We start from the raw sequence: 18,949 nt of genomic DNA, 5'->3' as shown, positions 1-18,949 counted from the left end.
AACTCTGAGGGGAGTCTGCGCGATGGATGCAGACAACCACCGCTGCTAGCCGGAAGGAGGTGCGGTTAGCATCGGGGGTTGTCTGCGTCCATCGCGCAGACCTTCCCCGGCTATCAGAGAGAATTCCCCGTTGTAGCGGAAGTTGTTTACGCGAATCGGGTAGACATCTATACACCGGGAGTCAGAAGCACCGGAAAGTTGGGGGGGGCAGGAGGATCCAGGTCCCCTGCAGCGTTGCGGGGGATCTGGATCTTAGTCTCATAGTCAGACCTATTTGAGGTCTGATTATAAGACAACCCCAATTATAAGACGAGCATTTGCTCTGAAAAAAACCTTGTCTTATAATCGAGCAAATACGGTAATTGATTGTGGAGTTCAGGGGTAGTTTTCCCCCAAGCATCATTGTGATGGGAGGTCCTGTACCCTGACTGGGTACTCCCACCAAACATTGCTTCCTCTTGCTGTGACACCAGCGATTAACCCCTTCAGCACCAGACAGAACCAGCGTTGTAGAGAGAAGGGGGTGATGCTGCTGCCACGGAGCTGTATAGCAGCCCACCCCAAGAATCAGACAGCACTCATGGGGAGTTCTCTAATACTGAACCATGTGCAAAGGAGGACCTGATGGAGAACTTTGTGGGGGCTTGTTGTGTCTATTGTATTTAACGTACTGCATTCAACCATGCAAGTCAATGGAGCCCAGCTTTCTAATCACAATGTGATTAGTAAAATAGATTAGGAAAAAAAGTTTCCCACGTTTTGGAATTTCCCTGGGGTGTCTAGTTTTCAAAAATATATGGTTTGATGGGGTAGATTGCATTGGCCGGCTTCAGATACCCAAAACAGCACATAGGGGGAAGAATTACCAGATTTGGAAAAAATGGTTTTGAAATAGCAAAACGCTACTTATTGCCCCATAACGTGCAGAAAAAAGCAAAAAAAATTCAGGACAAACAGTAGAATCTAGTTTTTCATTAATTTATATAGATGAGTAAAAGATTTTTCAAGTAAGTTAGTCCTTTTTTTTTCTAAATTTTTCACCATATTTTATACTTTTTTATAGTAAATAATTTAATACAATCAAAGCAATGACATCCAAAGAAAGCCCTTCTTGTCCTGAAAAAAACCCAATATATAACTTTTGTGGGTTCAGTAAACGGGAAACGAAACTAAACACGAGCAGTGCAGAAATGTAAAAACAGCCATTGTCACGAAGGATACAAAACGAAAATCAGCCATTGTCATGAAGGGGTTAAACAGGTTTACCAAATCAAATGTGTCTAACAGTTTGACGGGCAAAGAATTCAAACCATTTCCAAGTACGTACTTATTGCCAAACATCCGACAACAGAATGGCTGAGACCCATGAAAGACTTTTTCAAATGTGGCCATTGTAAAGCCTATCAATTTATAAACTCTACACGCTATCAAACATTTTTCAAATTGCATTTTTTTTTTTTCTTTCATTCTCCTGTGGCATTCAATATATCCGTTTAGAAAACGTATATTGTAACCTATCAATTCAGTAAATGGTATGATTGATGCTCCAATATCTAAAAATTATATGGGAAAAACCATGCATATTTCCTTTATAGCAATTGAAAGACTTTATGTAGGACCACGCAAAGTGGATCTAAATATAAAACCCACCGATCTTTCTGGATTTATAAGGTAAAAACTTTAACCCCTGGTGGACTCAATGACAATTTTAACCCCTTTGTGACAATGGCTGTTTTAACGTTTCTCCGGTACTAATGTTTAGCTGTAGTTTTCTTCTTTCCCCTTATATACTGTTTTTTTTCAGGACAAAATTATTTTGATTGTATCGTATCATTTACAGCTCCTGGTATATGTCACTGTCACACAACACCCTAATATGTGTTCAGCAACATCTCCTGAGTAGTGGTACCCCACATGCATGGGTTTGTCGGGTTGTTTGGGGCTAAAAGGACACATTTGGGATGTGTGCATTTTTCAAATTGGAAATCAGACATATGGTCATCCTTCCACCTATTTTAATTGGGACATTGTTGAACCCGGCCAATTCAATTTACCTCATCAAATCATACGCTTCTTTAAAGTTGACACCCCATGGGCATTTAACATGCCTGTATGTTAAATGCCCAATGTTAATTTATGTTAAATAAATGTTAAATTATGTGCGAGAATTGTTTTAAAATAAAGCACTCATTTTATGACTTGCTCATAAATAAATACCCAAATTTGAATATTAATTTAGGAAAAAAGCCTGAATATAAGACTATCCTATAGGAAAAATGTTTTACTAGTAAATATTCACATGTAAACTGTTAAATTATTTCCTTTTATTGTCCAACCTGCCCCCCCTATAGCTATCCACATCTGCCCCCAGGCTTGCCACTCCCCTGGCTATATGCCTCTCTGCCACCCCCCCCCCCGATATGCCACTCTGCCCCACAGATATGCCTTATACCTGGCTATATGCCTCTCTGCCTCCACCGGCTGCCCCCACTAGACACCAGGGAGTCTGAAGTACGGGGGACGAGCCAGCATCAGCGGAGGTTGTCTGTGCGCATCGCACAAACATTCACCGGCTGCCAGGGAGGAGGATCCACATCCCCTGCAGCGCTGCAAGGGATCCTCCTCTCTGGCAGCCAGTGAATGTCTGCGTGCATCGTGCAGACAACCTCCCCTGCTGCCAGCAGTTCCACCGTGGCTTTTATTATGATGGAGCACCGGAAGGTCATGTCATGCCGGCGCCCCAGAGGAAGTGCCAGCAGCAGTGGAGGTTACCAGAGAGTAAAAGGCACAGTGGCATATAGGGGGTATAAGGCATTTCTGGGGCAGAGTGGAAAGCCTTGGGGGCAGATGTGCATAACTGCCCCCCAGTTATGCACATCTGCCCCCAGGCTTTCCACTCTGCCCCAGAAATGCTGGGGGGACTTTAAATGGGGGGAAAAAAGGAAATAAAAACAAAATATTTTTCTCAATCATAGCTTTTATTAAAAAAAAAAAAAAAATGTTCACATAGTATACATGAATTAACACTTACTGGTAAAACTTTTCCTATAGGATCATCTTATATTCAGGCTTTTTCTTTTCATAAATTAATAATCAGATTTTGGGGGGTTATCTTATAATGGTCGTCTTATAATCGAACAAATACGGTACAACATTTTCTAAGTGATAAGTTCAACTGACTCTTATAAATTCCTTCAGATTCAACATTTATTACACTTTGCACTTATTACAGTCAGTCATCTTTTGTTTATATGTATTCCCCATCTGTTGATTTTATTATTTCTTTATGTGAACCAATGATAAATCATAAAGGATCTATCTTGAAATGATATATACAATTGCTTTCCCATAATATCAGAGATAAATTGCCACATGTGTTAGCTTGGGGAAAGAAAATAAACAGAACATATCCTATCTTGGTTTGAGGCTGAAAAATATGTCGTGAGTGACACATTGCACCAACCATTTAGAACTACAGAAAAAAAAATCATGTCGATGGTATCTCACCTAGAAACACTTGTCACGCATGTTCCTATCTCTCTCCCCTATGTGCTGGAAAGGTTGCCAAGTGGAAGGCACTATCTTGCATAATTGGTGGCACTGTTCTTTAATACATTGTGGCACACTATTAGTATGCTCAACAAAATTTTACATCTTCAACTACAGCCCACCCCAGAATTAGTCATTCTGCATATATTCCCAGAAGATATCACAACTCGTCAACAAAAATTAATAATTCATGTGTTCCTGGCTACAAAATTATTAATCGCTCGGAAGTGGAAATTTTCAGAATGTCCGTCTCTACCAGAAGTGATATTCCACATAGAGCGACACAGGGTTTTTGAACAGATGTCTTATAAACTCCTACAACGTTCACACAAATTTGGTCTCCCTGGATTCGTAGGAACGAGAGTATTTAACCAAATACTACCTTTAGAAATGTAGATTTTGTTTGTTCCCCTCCCCTATATTCTCTCACACCATGCCTGACCCTGAGACCGCTACCCTTTTAGGTATGTTGAATGCTCTAGGAAACTAAAATATACCATATACAATATACTCACTTAGTACACTAACTGTTAATGTTGTATAGGCTGCACGTATACAATTACTGTGTAGTTTTAGAAAAATGGAATGTCTGAAACAAGTACCCATTTCTATGTAATGTCTGACCTTTGGTTTACAAGTTTCGATACTTTACAGTTGATCTGATTTTCAATTCCTAATTGCTCTGGATATTTGTAAAATACCTTATTACGATATATTCCAGATCCTCCTTAAGTGTTCACTCTACGCTTCACACAATAACCGAATGCAATCTCACCTGACTGGCTATGCTTAACTCTTACATTAAATTTATTTATAAAGCACCGGCATATTCTGCAGCGCTGTTACAGTCAGCAGAACAATTTATAAACACATATACTAACAAACTGGTCCAAAGGAGAGGAGGGCCCTGGTTTTGCGAGTTTACAATCTAGTTGGTGGTTGAGGGGGAAGTGAGACAATAGGAGAGGACTGCTTGGATGGGGATGAGTTGATCTGGCTCCGATGATGTATTTAAGCTGTTGATTGTTCAGATGGCTTGATTATGATGCTTGGTAGTACTGGGAAGGAATGTTGTACGCTTCCCTGAACAGGTGGGTTTTCAGAGAGGTTTTGAAAGTTGCGTATGAGGCAGATGGAACGGGGAAGGGAATTCCACAGGCGGTGTGCGGCGCCGGTGAAATCCTGAATACTGGGAAGAGGTAACAAGAGTAGAAGATAGCTGCAGGTCGTGAGAGGAGCGAAGCAGGTGGGTAGGGGTGTATTTGGATAGGAGGATAGATATGTAAGGGGGTGCAGAGTTGTTGAGGGCTCTATAGGCCAGGGTCAGAAGTTTAAATTTGATTCTGAAGGGTATAGAGAGCCAATGAAGTGATTGGCATAGTGGAGCAGCGGATGAGGAATGGCATCAGAGAAAAATTTATCTAGCTGCAGTGTTGAGGATAGATTGAAGTGGTGAAAGCCGGGAGAGGGGGAGACCGGTTAGTAGGGCGTTGCAATAATCCAGGTGGGATATCACAAGGGAGTGGATTAGTAACTTGGTGGTTTTTCAGGTGGAGGCGACAGGATTTGGTGAGGGACTGGATGTGAGAGATGAAGGCGACAGCAGAGTCACGGGTGACAAAAACAACAAACCTGGTCTGTTGGTTGGAAAGTGGAGTTGTCAACGGTAATAGAAATGTCAGGAAATGTGGACAGAGCAGATGGTGGGATTACCATGAGATTAAAGATATGGGTTGGGGTAAGGACACTAGAGGGGGGTGTCACGGGCAGGGCTATCGGCCGTGCCGTGCCGTGGGAGTATGGGTGTAACAAGGGTTAAACGCCAACCAAACTTATGGTGTGTTTGGTCACTTTCCCCGCAGGGCACCAAGCAACCTCCACCAACCCCAACCAGTCACCCCAAAACTCCCAGTGTAAAACACGCTGCCACCACCAAGAACTTTAAAACCAGGCGTCTTGGGTTACCCAAAAACAATCAGACTGCGATATATACACAATCCTCAAACTGATATCTATATAGTTAACCGCTTAGTAACGTGACATATCTATATTGTGACGGATCGTCCTGTGCCCCAGACTGGACACATCCGCCCGTCAGCTCCTTCCCTCTCCCAGTAAGCGGACGCGCTGCGGCTGTCCGAAGAAAGCAGTCACAGACCAGCACTTCCCTCAATCATGAAACAGGACTTCATGCTTTGAGGTTAAAAACAGAACTCCCTTTATTACAAACACACAGAACTTATATACAATCTACATTCACTGTGCACCGAACCCAACCCCCAATCCTATCAGCCACATCCCATGACAAATCCCATCAGCCACATCCCCTCACAAATCCCATCGGTATACAGAGGATGTATCAGGTGAGGGGATTAAGGGATACAATGGGTTCCCCCCACCTGTGTTATCCCCCCTGTAGTGCGGGTGCTGTCTGGGCAGACAGGGCTGTGCTGGCTGATTAAGAGCCCCAGCCAGATTATAGGATCGTCTCTTTGAAGGCTGGAGCTGCAGCCATATTCAAACGGTACAAATAAATATAATAATAATAACAGTGAAGATCAGACATAGGTTCTTCACATTACTCCCCTCTTGTGCAAACGTCCGGCAGACACAGCCAGATCCCTAACGGATCGGCTTGGGGATGACCGGGCCTCTACTGTCTCTAGTCCTGCGGGGTAGGGAGAGCGGGCGTGCGGCTTCTGGGGCACCCTGGCAGCCCCTTGTCAGTCACCCAGGCTCCTAGGCCTGGCCCGTAGTCAAAGGGTAAGAGGCCAGCCCAGAAGCCTCTCCAGTGGGCAGCCCTCTTTAGTCTCCTCTGCAGGCATGGGAGACCTTTCTCCAGGGCTTCCTTTCCCCTCTGGGCCCTCAGCCCAGACTCGGCTCCTTCCCAACCTGATGGAACCCTCCCATGGTTACCCTGACTACGGGCTTGTCCCGAGTCAGCTCCACATTCCCCGACCCAAACAACAAGAGCCCACTCCAAAGCAGCAGCAGTTTCACTTACCCCTACCTGGCTCTCCGAGCTGGGGCTCGTTTTGCCCACTGGACCATGCCGCTGGGGAGGAGTGCCGGTTGCCCTTCCTCCCATACTTGGTGACAGCCGCTGGGGAGGGTCGCCGCCTGCGCCCCCTCCCAGATGCTCGTGCTGGGGAGAGCCAGATAATGGGGTGTAAGCTGTGGAGGGCAGAGGTCAGCGACTCTCTGCCCAGTTGCCAGTGCCTCTGCTGGTGCAGGGAACGTTGCTGGGCAGAGAACAGCGTCACTCTGCCCTGTGGCCAGCTCTTCCGCTGGTGGTTCCCTGCTAGCAGGTGGGGACCCTTCGCTGTGGGGCGGGCAGAGGCCAGCAGCACTCTGCCCTGTTGCCGGCGTTTCAGCCAGAGCGAGGATTGCTGGTGCAGGACAGAGGTCAGCGACTCTCTCTCCGGGTGCCAGCACTTCTGGTTGGTCCTCATTAGCCGGCGGGAACACTGTGCTGGGGGATGAGCAGAAGCCGGCAGCACTCTTCCCCGTGGCCGGCTCTTCTGCTGGTCTGGCCTTTTGCGGTGCTGGGCAGAGGATCGCGTCGCACTGCCCTGGTGGGTCCCTGCTAGCAGGCAGGGACCTTTCACTGTGGGGCGAGGAGAGGCCAGCGGCACTCTGCCCCGGTGCCGGCGCTTCAGCCGGAGTAGGAGGGGCGCATGGTGCTGGGCAGAGAACAGCGTCCCTCTGCCCTGTTGGCGCTTCTGCCGCCTCTAGTGGAAACCCATAGACCGCTGCCTCAAATTCCGGCGACTGCATGCGGTCCATAATCGCCCTGAAGACTTCCTCCCAAAAGTGATTGCCCACTTTCACCTCTTCGGGCTCTGGCTGCAATACCAGGGGCAGAGTGGCTGAACCTTCAAGTCCGGAGGCTTGCCAATTACAGTGAGCGGCCTCCGGAGCTCGCTCTGTGACATCGGTCGGCTCACACTGCAGGGCGTAGCTCCCCTCGAACAGTGCCAAGTATTCTGCCTCGAGACACCATTCTCTGTCTACTAGTCTCTCAAGGTCTTGGCTGAGTTCCCTTGTTGCAGTGGGCGGCAGGGCTCTCCGGCGCTTGTCACTAATGTCCCACCATCGGTCCATGTTGCCATTGCCAAAGACACCCCTTTCCTCGAATGCCTCCCACAACAGGCCAGGCCCGCCAACATCCATCCCTTCCGGAGAATGGGCCTTTCTGGATTTTCGCTGCGGGCCTCGGGCTTCCCAGTATATGGCTTGGTACTCCTCTTCGAGCCCAATCTCCTGTCGGACCAGCCTCTCTAGCTCTGCAACCTCACCTGGAGAAGCAGGTCCCCCGAACAAGGCCTCCCATTCACCTGGTCCCTGATTCGTTGTTCTAGGGTGGGCAGATGTGTACCTTGGTGGGCGCTCCACTTTTCTAGGGCCGCTCTCCATCTCACGAGCCGGGCTCGGGTCCGTCTCTCAAACTCCCATACTGGAGTCTCCAATTCGAGGGTCTCGACTCCCCTCCAAGTCACCCCGCATCCCGGTGACTGTTCAATCCATTCCATCTGTGGATCCGTTTGGCTCTTCCTCGCCAGGGTATAACTTTGTTCTGCGGCTAGTTGCTTTGGTCCGCTCTGGTCTGGAAGGAGTAGATCCCACTGCTGCCACCAATGTGACGGATCGTCCTGTGCCCCAGACTGGACACATCCGCCAGCCAGCTCCTTCCTTCTCCCAGTTAAGCAGACATGCTGCGGCTGTCCGAAGAAAGCAGTCACAGACCAGCACTTCCCTCAATCATGAAACAGGACTTCATGCTTTGAGGTTAAAAACAGAACTCCCTTTATTACAAACACACAGAACTTATATACAATTTACATTCACTGTGCACCGAACCCAACCCCCAATCCTATCAGCCACATCCCCTCACAAATCCCATCGGTATACAGAGGATGTATCAGGTGAGGGGATTAAGGGATACAATGGGTTCCCCCCACCTGTGTTATCCCCCCCACCTGTGTTATCCCCCCTGTAGTGCGGGTGCCGTCTGGGCAGACAGGGCTGTGCTGGCTGATTAAGAGCCCCAGCCAGATTATAGGATCGTCTCTTTGAAGGCTGGAGCTGCAGCCACATTCAAACGGTACAAATAAATATAATAATAATAATAATAATAATAATAATAACAGTGAAGATCAGACATAGGTTCTTCACATATATATACACAAAAGGCTATCTCTAGGCTGAATTCGATTAGAAAACAAAACAGAACTGATGAAAAATGTTTAACCCCTTCGTGACAAAGGCTGATTTTACTTTTTGTACCCTTCGTGACAATGGCCTTTTTAACATTTCTGCGCTGCTTGTGTTTAGCTGTAATTTTCTTCTTTCCCGTTTACTGAACCAACACACATTAGATATTGTTTTTTTCAGGACAAGAAGGGCTTTCTTTAGATGACATTGTTTTGATTGTATCATATTATTTACTACTAAAAAAAGTATAAAATATGGTGAAAAATTTAGAAAAAAATGACTGTTTCTAACTTTTAGTTGAAAAATCTTTTACTCATCTATAAAAGGTAATGAAAAAACCTGCTAAATGGATTCTACTATTTGTCCTGAGTTTAGAAATACCCAATGTTTTTATGTTTTTTTGCTTTTTTCTACCCATTATGGGGCAATAAGTACAGGTAGCGTTTTGCTATTTCAAAACCATTTTTTCCAAATCTGGTAATTCTTCCCCCCATGTGCCATTTCGGGTATCTTTGAACCCGGCCAATGCAATTTACCCCATCAAATCATATATTTTTGAAAACTAGACAGCCCAGGGTATTCCAAATGCTAGTATTTTAACTATTTCCATGCACCATATCTACCACCAGTTTTTGTCAAACTTTGTGGTAGTCATTTTTTTGCATTTGTTTTTTCAGACACATTTTACTTCTGGTATGAATTAAAAGGTTCTCGTTTATGTCACTATCACAAAACACCCCAATATGTGTTCAGCAACATCTCCTGAGTACAGCGATACCTCACATGAATGATTTTGCCTGGCTGTTTGGGGGCAAAAGGGCCACATTTGGGGCATGCGCATTTTTCAATGTTGAACTTTGGCATCTGGGGATCCACTGCCCATGCCCTATTTGGTACATCTTTGAGCCGGGCCATTTCAGTGTGCCCAACAAAACCATATATTTTTCAAAACTAGACACCACAGGGTATTTTAAATGCTGGTATTTTAACTCTTTGCATGCACACATTTTACCACCAGCATGTTTTCAAAGTTTGCAGTAGTATTTTTGTGTGTGTATTTTTCCCACACACACCTACTTTATGTATGAATTTACAGCTCCTGGTATATGCCGCTGTCACACGACACTCCATAATGTGTTCAGCAACATCTCCTGAGTGCAGTGATATCCCACATGCATGGGTGTGTCATTTTTGTGGGAACTAAAAGGCCACATTTGGTACGTGTGCATTTTTCTAATTGGAAATTAGGTGTGTGGCCATCCTTCCCCCGGTGTTAATTGGGACATTGTTGAACCTGGCCAATTCAATTTTCCCCATCAAATCATACCTTTTTTAAAAGTAGACACCCCACGGGCATTTCATATGCCAGTATTTTAACTCTTTCCATGCGAGAATTGTTTTAAGCTAATATGCTAATTTTAGGACTTGCTCACAAAAATATATTTTTTATATATATATATTTTTTTTTTGTCTTTTAAAAAAAAAAAATTTAACACTTTTTTTCAACTTGGAGGTTCCCCTGATAGTGACATCAGTGGGAAATGATTTTTACATTTTACTAGTTTTTTACTATTTTTTTTCTAATTATTATAAATTTTATTTTATTTTTTAATTTATTTTTACTAATCACACTGTGATTAGAAAGCTGGCTTCCATTGACTTGCATGGTGAATGCAGTACCTGTATTCAACCTGCAAGTGGAGCCAAAGTTCTCTAGATGGTCTGGACCGTCTAGCGAACTTTTAAAATTTGTTGGTTCCTGTTACAGGGCAGCGGCCATCTTGCTTGATGGCGAAGATCATCGGCAGCTGCGGCTGTGACCGCTCTCCGGAGCGGTCACAGCCCATCGAAAGGTAAGTGTTTGGTGTCGCTGGATGCCTCCTGATCGAGGCATTCCAGCGACACCATTTAAGTTTAGGAGGCGATCGTCGATCGCCTCCTAAACGCTTTTAATACGGGCGTCCGCCGCCATACAAAGTATGGCGGATGTTGACGCCCCGTGGAGGGGCCAGAGATGGCCCCTTCGTTCCGATAGCGGCGTTGCTGAATGCCTCGAGGTCGAGGCATTCAGCAACGTTTTTTGGGTGCAGAAAGCGAAAACAGATCGCTTTCTGCACCCGTTTAAAGACGTGCCGGTCCTGGCACGTCAATTGTCGTAAAGCACATGCTTTTCCGTGTCGTGCCAGGACCGGCAATTGTCGTTAAGGGGTTAATCTGAGTTTAAAATGGGTCACAGTGCTGTTACACAAAAATGCATATAAAAAGAGACTTAAATAGTACAAGTACATAAACAGTGTAAAATAAAAGGGATAAAACAGAGTATCATACCATACTTCCTTGGAGCCTTGATGTTGTCTCTGTGGTGGTAAAAACAGGCTCTCCCCCATTACCAATTGCCCACCATTTTTATCTCTCTTCCCCCCCCCCCCAAGACCGCCCTTTTCCTGTTACCTGAGCAAGGGGATGGGAGTAGGGTGTTCCAAACTATGACCTTCTGAAGGCGGGGTTATATCTGCTCAACTTTGGTCTGGGATCACAAAATATGTAATGACGAAGGCTGAGCTTGGCATAATTATGACACCAGAGGATCATCATAATTCTCTGGTCCTAGTGATAATTTTCATACCAAACTCCACACCTGTATCAGGTGGCACAAGGACATGTTCGCATAACACTTGCTATGGTCATGCCTACATCGCATGTTTGGTCTCCATGAAACCAGCACATCACAGGCATAAGGATGCAATGTACGATGGGGCCTAAAAGTTATATACCCATCATATTTTGTACATTATGCATTCAGTGATTTTATGATTTTACCCTGTGTACCTTGATACCCTGTCTCCATACCCCAGGGAGATGTAGCCAGGATGTCTGGCCCTTCACTCTTCCACAGGCATCCCTTCCTGTCCAAGGTGACAATACCCAGCATGGGGTAATCAAGTTTTATATTGGGTTCTGGCTCCAAAAGGAACGGTGTACACAAATGTTAATGAACTTAGCCTCAGTCAAATCCCTTAACCCATTCAGTGCCAAGCCCCAGTTACTCATGCCGTGGCATGACAGGGGGGGTAGGAGATGTGAAGGTGCAGGGTCGAGGGGACAGGTGGTGAGGTGGGAGTACAACAGGACCTTGGAAACCTCAATGGGTGTAACTGGGCTGAAGCAAGTGAGGATGGATTGAGGCGAGGAGGGAGGTTGAGGTACCATATGATTGACACTATGGGGTAGGATGTTAACCCTGATGGTGTCAATTTTGTTTTTGAAGTAGGTGGCAAGCTCTTGGGCAGAGAAGTTGGAGGGCAAGGGAGGCGCTGTGGGCCTAAGAAGGGTGTTAAAAGTGGAGAATAGATGTTTAGGGTTATGGGAAAGGGAGGTGATTAATGAAATGAAATATGTTTGTTTAGAGAGATTGAAGGCCGATGTATAGGAACAGAGCATGAATTTGTAGTGAATTAAGTCTTCAGGTGAACAAGACTTCCTCCACAGGCGGTACATGAACACCTTTGAAGGAGGCGCGTCTGTATGGAATGCCATGGCTGAGGTGGGCGGTGTGGGGGATTGCGTACAGTTACAGGGGCAACCATATCTAGGGCTGAGGCTAGTGTATGGTTATACTGAGCTGTAGCGGTGTCAGGATAGGAGGAGGATATATGTGAGAGGAGTGGCCGTAGTGTATCTGTAAGCTGGAGTGTTGAGGTTGCGGAGGGTACGGTAGGATTGTGGTGGTTTCTTGGGTAGAGAAGGTGTGTGTGATATGTCAAGATTAAATGTAAGCAGGCTGTGATCAGACAGACAGATGGGAGAGTTGGAGAAATAAGATGTGGAACAAAGGTGGGAGAATACTAGATCGATTTGATGACCGCAACAGTGCGTCGGAGTTAGTCCATTGTGCGGAAGTTTGTGAGCGGCACCGGGAGATCTGCAGTTCAGATAGGGGGTGGAGGAAGGTGTATGAATGAATGTGTGATTGAGTAAATTTATGAGTATCTGAGGGAATACTTGTGAATGAGTATCTGTAGATGAGGGAATGAGTGAATGTGGATGATCGAATATGTGTGTGATAGCATGGATGTGTAAGTGAGGGGGCATGGGACAGGCAGGCTGGTTAAAGCAGGGATGGCACAGGGGGAAAAGATGGCAAGTCCTGTGCTTTCTGTCTGGATGCTAGGCAAGTCTTGTGAATGTAATCTTGGTGTGAGAGCTGACATTAAGGGTGGGGCTGGGTGGCAATACACAAGGGTATAGGGGCAATGGGGCATTAAATCACAAGGGGGGCTGGCTGGGGGCATCACATTAAATAAATACTAAAGGGAGGGCTATCTGTGGGATAAACATACAACGTGGGACTCATTTTTAAGCTGATTTTGTATGGCTTGCAAATGTTATAAATATATAAATGGCCCCTGGCATAAGTTTCCCCACCCCTGCCTTACATAGTACCCTATAGGATATTATTTTTAATGCTTCTGGTTTGGGGATAGTGAATGGGGGTTATATTTTGTACATGTAGTGCAAGGGCAATGGGATGTTGGGGCTTTTTAAATTATCTTTATGTGTAATGTTGTCACTGTTACCAAAGGGAACGATTTCCTTCCTGTCCCCAAAATCATGATTTCTCGTAATATAATAAAGTTAATGGAAAAAAAGAAAAAACCCTTACATCCCATTTCCCTAACACAACATCTAAACGGTATAACCATCCTTCCCCTGTTCACGACCCCCAAACTCGTTAAGCCATAACTATAAAAAATACTACCCTATAAGGTAGTATTTTTAAGGGATGGATATGGCCCTCTAGAAAGAAAAAAAAAAAAACTAAGGATGTGGGGTATTTATGTAATCAGGAGATGCAGCTAAGCAATTTCAATCAAAAACCCACACAAAATTTGCAGCCATGCTGCAAAATCATTCTTTCTTCTTTCTTGCCACTGATTGATGTCTTTAGCGGTCAAAATAATTCTAATGAAATCAATGAGTATGTTCCTGTTAATGACTCCCAATAAGTGGCAGCAAAGCACTGCAATAGAAATCAGAGAAGACATTAACATGCCATATCTAACTGTATAAAGTTCTAAGCATAACGTTATATACATCAACTAGTGATAGTATGGTATCTTGTAGAAAGTGAAAACATGAAAGAAGAAAACTGCTGATGTGAAACTGCCAACCAAAGATAAAATATCATACATTAGTTATTACATTATAACTTCAATTTAATGGCTGTAAATGAAGCTGTATCTCAGTATATATATTTTATACAAATAAGGATAAACACAAAAAGCCCCCTGTTATTTATCAAATGTATTTTTTTTTTATAATAGAGTGGAAAATTGGTAACAAAGATGTTTCAGAAGATTCATGAGCTGATTTACGACCAAGAAGTTCTTGTGTTTGTGTTGATTGATGAGGTAGGTTTCTTACATTCTGTGTATAGTTAACATTTATCCTATTAAGAACATAACATGAAACAATAATTAAATCATAATTTTTAGGCAACATTTACATATTTCCAGCCCTAAATATCTGTAAGAGGTGTAGTCAGGCCATATCCCTTCAACACTTACAGCTTTCTGTCCTGCAAATGACATTGCTCTTCAAAATTAATACTAAAGGGAGAGAGTTAAAACCAGTAGTTTTTGTATAACTGATAACTTTCCATTTAGTTAATTAATCCCAATGATAAACATTTTAAATAAAACAACCGTATTTGTATTATAAATAACATATCTTGGCAAAGGAACATCTTATGCTTTTAGTAAAACAGCTTTTAGTCATTAGTCTCGTGTCTGGCACCTCAGTGCTTAATGTAGTGATACATTGGAAGGATTACTATTTATTTCTGGATAAGGAAAATTGATATAGTCATGTCAAGAAACGATGCAATTTTTAGTAGAAGGTGGGATACGTTTTATTGGACCAACATAAAAAAAGGATGCAAAGGGCTTAAGCTTTCCTATGTAGTCCCAATTAATTATTAAACCTTTGAACATTCAACAATGTTATTATGAGATGATTTTCTTTACTGCTTCAACTGTTTAAATGTTTACATCAGTTTGGTCTAATTTGATTATTTATTTGAGTCTCGGCATTCTTTAAATGATTTCATACAGGTTGAAAGCCTTACAGCTGCACGAAATGCATCCCAAGGAAATACTGAACCATCTGATGCCATTCGTGTAGTAAATGCTGTTTTGACACAAATAGATCAGATAAAACGGTAAGCAGTTCAGATCCAGTAAAGCTTGCGTTTTTTAACTGGTCATGCTTAAATAATTATACCTCTGCCTATTAAACATTTGCGGTCCTATGTCGGAATATATCCGACCCAAACATTTTATAGCTTGTGGTTCAATGTTGGATTTCCTAGTGACCACTAGATGTCGCTATTATAAGGAAGAATTAGTCAGACTATTATAACAAAGTGATTCTGATGTGATTTTAGTGGTGAAGATGATTATAACCCTGGTAATTAAAGTAATTCGGATTCAAGTGACACAGAAAATGAAAATTATATGGTTTTAGAGTAGTATTTATTAATTGCTTTGTAGTTATAAGAAAATATAACTGTTGTATAATTTTTTTTTTCCCCCCAAACATTAAATTAGACCTGCTTGGCACACATAGAAAATATATTGGACAGCAAAGGGTTAATAGTCTAAGCCACCCTCAAAATAACCCAGTAAACTGCCCCCTCCATGTCCATATGTAATCTGGGTCAATGTAACAGTTGTCAGTGTGGAGTCCTATTTTTACTTTGATTCTTTATATGTCCTAAATCCACAATCACAAAGTAGTGGAAATTTGATATCTATTATTCACATTAATACATTAGACAAATCAGTTTTTATCTTTAAAAACGGTGAAATTGCCATTTGAATGCCATATGAATATCCAATTCCCATGCCATTTGCTGATAAATTTGCTATATATTTCAGGTAACATCCTAGCACACATGATTTAGAGTTTTATAGTCTTTTAGCGGTTCACATCTGATGCTAATCTTGTTACTATGGTTCTGTTAGTGCTTCTACTAGTGTTCTTGCAAGGGCATTTGAAGAAGGACATTTTCTGAAATACCTTTTTGTAATCAAAGAATTTTAGTAAACCAATTTGAGGACAAATTGTTCTCCTGAGTGCTGAAAATCCCAGTTCCAAATTTCAGTGAAGTTGAAGTTGGGAGCAGTACACTGACATTTTCTGAAATGAAGTAATTTTCATCCAAAAGTGGCCACACTATCAGAAGAGCAGTATGTAATGTGTGGCCTTCATAGGAGAGTAGCAGTCTCTAAACCATTTCTAGACATTTAGGATGGGCCAAACAAAACAGAAATTTCACAGTAGATTAAATTGGTCATTAAGGTAAATTGTCATAACATATTACGATTTGGACTTTCATTGTGTACTAAAATATGTTTTACTTTGTGTATAAAATCAAGCACGTGTACAGCCATCTCAATAGACAAACACTGGCAGTAGAATGTTTTATACTGAAGGAGCTGAGAGATTTAAACTGTTTAACTGCCTAGTGTCTGACACTATCCCACATAGGGAAATGTTTAAAAGTCATATCAGGAAAATTACTTTAGTGACAGGGGTAGTGGATGCATGGAATAGCCTTCCAACAAAAGTGATAGAGATTACCGTATTTGCTCGATTATAAGACGACCCCCCAAATCTGAATATTCATTTAGGAAAAAAAGAAAAAGCCTGAATATAAGACGACCCTAAAGGAAAAAAGTTTTACCAGTAAATGTTAATTGATGTAAACTATTTTTTTAAATAAAAGCTATGATTGAGAAATATTTTGGTTTTATTTCTCAGTTATGCACATCTGCCCCAGAAATGCCTTATACCCCCTATATGCCACTGTGCCCCATGATCTGCCTTTTAACCTTCTAAATGCCACTGTGCCCCTTGATATGCCTTTTAACCCTATATGCCACTGTGCCCCATGATATGCCTTTTGACCCCCAATGTGCCACTCTGCCTCCAGAAATGCCTTATACACCTATATGCCACTCTGCCTCCAGAAATGCCTTATGCCCCCCATTTAACACTCCCTCCCCCTCCCTCCTCCAAACTTACCGGTGCTTCTGACTCCCCTGTCATGTAGCCGGGGCAGTGTGTAGAACTTACGCTGCAGCCAGAAGGAGGTGTGGCTAGCAGCGGGGGTTGTCTGCGTCCATCGCGCAGACCTTCCCCGCCTGTCAGAATTGAACTCTGATCTATGACAGCCGAGGAAGGTCTGCGCAATGGACGCAGACAACCCCGGCTGCAGCGTAAGTTGTTTACGCGAATCACGTAGATATCTACACGCTGCCCCGGCTACACACCAGGGACTCAGAAGCGCCGGTAAGTGGGGCGGGGAGACAGGAGGATCCAGGTCCCCTGCAGCTGCAGGGGATCTGGATCTTAGTCGTCTAATAGTCAGACCTATTTGAGGTCTGATTATAAGACCAGGGGTATTTTTCAGAGCATTTGCTATGAAAAAACCCTTGTCTTATAATCGAGCAAATACGGTAATACAGTAAAGAAGTTTAAGCAAGCATGGGATAGGAATAAGGCTAAGCAAGCTAAAAGATAAGGGACTAAGGAAAGTATTCAGAGGTTGGGCAGACTAGATGGGCAAAATGGTTCTTATCTGCTGTCACTTTCTTTGTAATGTAGTTACCTCTCTCTATAATTCCGCCCTCACACCTTTTTTGAGGATGTACCCTCAACGACTACTAGCTCTTCATGATGCTCACCTTTCCAACCCTAGCACACAACACTTTCGACGCTCCCACGCTGCTAAACATAGTTGGTGGATATCTCATTCTATGCCTGATTTCCAGCACTATAAATTAATGCTACATTTCTACTACTCTTACCCTTGCTAAGGAAACCACCTTCTCCCCCCTTATGTCTTCCTTGTCTCATAACACTAAACACTGATTCAATACTTTTACTTCCCTTCTTTGCCCTATCACAGCTACCCCTTACTACCCTTTGCCACATACTTAATTCACATCAGATCGTTTTGATTTTATTAATGATCTGCACTGCTCTTCCTCTGACTCTGTAACTTCTTGTCACTGCAGATGGTTTGTTCTCTCCTTCCTTTTGTCCAAGTCTCTTTGACCCTATCCCTTTTCATCCTACTTATCTACTAGCCCCCATATCTTCAATCTCTCCCACTCTACTTGATATGCCCCATCCTCCTTCTAAATGCTACCATAACTCCAATCTTGAAAAAGCCATCCCCGTAGCCATGATCTGTCCAACTACTGTGCTATTTATCATCATCTTCTCACCTCCAAGCTTCTCGAACGGATTGTATGCACCCAACCAACCATTTTTGACAGTTTTTGACATTCTACCGAGACCACCTACGTTCACTTGCCACTTTATTAGGTACCCCTTTTGCCTTCAGAACTGCCTTCATTCTTCATGGCATACTTCCTACAAGGTGCTGGAAACATTCCTCAGAGATTTTGTTCCATATGGACATGATGTCATCACGCAGTTGCTGCAGATTTGTCGGTTGTACATCCATGATGCTAATCTCCCATTCCACCACATCCCAAAGGTATTCTATTGGATTGAGATCTGGTGACTGTGGAGACCATTGGAGTACAGTGAACTCATTGTTATGTTCAAGAAACCAGTTTGAGATGATGTGAGCTTTGTGACATGGTGCATCATCCTGCTGGAAATAGCCATCAGAATATGGGTACACTGTGACCATAAAGGGATGGACATGGTCAACAACAATACTCTGGTAGGCTGTTGCATTTAAACGATGCTCAATTGGTACTATTGCTTGGAAATGTAGCTGATGTGGCCTTACCCCAAGTGGACTCCTCATAACTGGGCAGTTAAGAGTTACATTGCACTATCCAGACATCCATCCCTGGTCTTCATGTTTTCATCCAACTACTCTTCTGGCAATCACTAATGTCTGCCATATCTCCTTCTCTTACAGTTATGACTATCACACCTTTCCCCTGAACCCCTCATTTCCTGCTGTTACCCCTGTTTTCTACCCAGTATGTCTTTATCCTGCATATCTCCATACCCTGCTGCTCTCAGAGGGTTAAATTTGGTGCCCTCTATTCTAGCTTAATTGCATTTGTTAGCCAAGGTGTGAAACATCTGCCTCCTGTATGCAATCACCTTACCTGACCACTTGTGAGGCAGAAAT

At 43.4% G+C, this 18,949-nt stretch overlaps 1 protein-coding gene across 1 annotated transcript in view; it reads left to right on the top strand.

The window, feature by feature from the left end:
* LOC149274086 (pachytene checkpoint protein 2 homolog) overlaps positions 1 to 18,949 on the top strand; it is a gene marked incomplete at its 5' end in the record, with an annotated part of 100,480 nt that overhangs the window by 21,490 nt on the left and 60,041 nt on the right. The window contains 2 exons of the mRNA XM_089505850.1: positions 14,088 to 14,174; positions 14,877 to 14,983. Coding sequence (XP_089361976.1) covers positions 14,088 to 14,174; positions 14,877 to 14,983 — 194 coding nt within the window. The remainder of the gene's footprint in view (positions 1 to 14,087; positions 14,175 to 14,876; positions 14,984 to 18,949) is intronic.

Source organism: Sceloporus occidentalis, unplaced genomic scaffold (assembly GCF_023333645.1).
Source record: "Sceloporus occidentalis isolate IW3139 unplaced genomic scaffold, rSceOcc1.0.p SCAF_348, whole genome shotgun sequence".
In the NCBI taxonomy this organism is placed as follows: domain Eukaryota; kingdom Metazoa; phylum Chordata; class Lepidosauria; order Squamata; family Phrynosomatidae; genus Sceloporus; species Sceloporus occidentalis.
The sequence above is the reverse complement of the archived record's forward strand: the minus strand, read 5'-3'. Positions and strand labels throughout refer to the sequence as shown.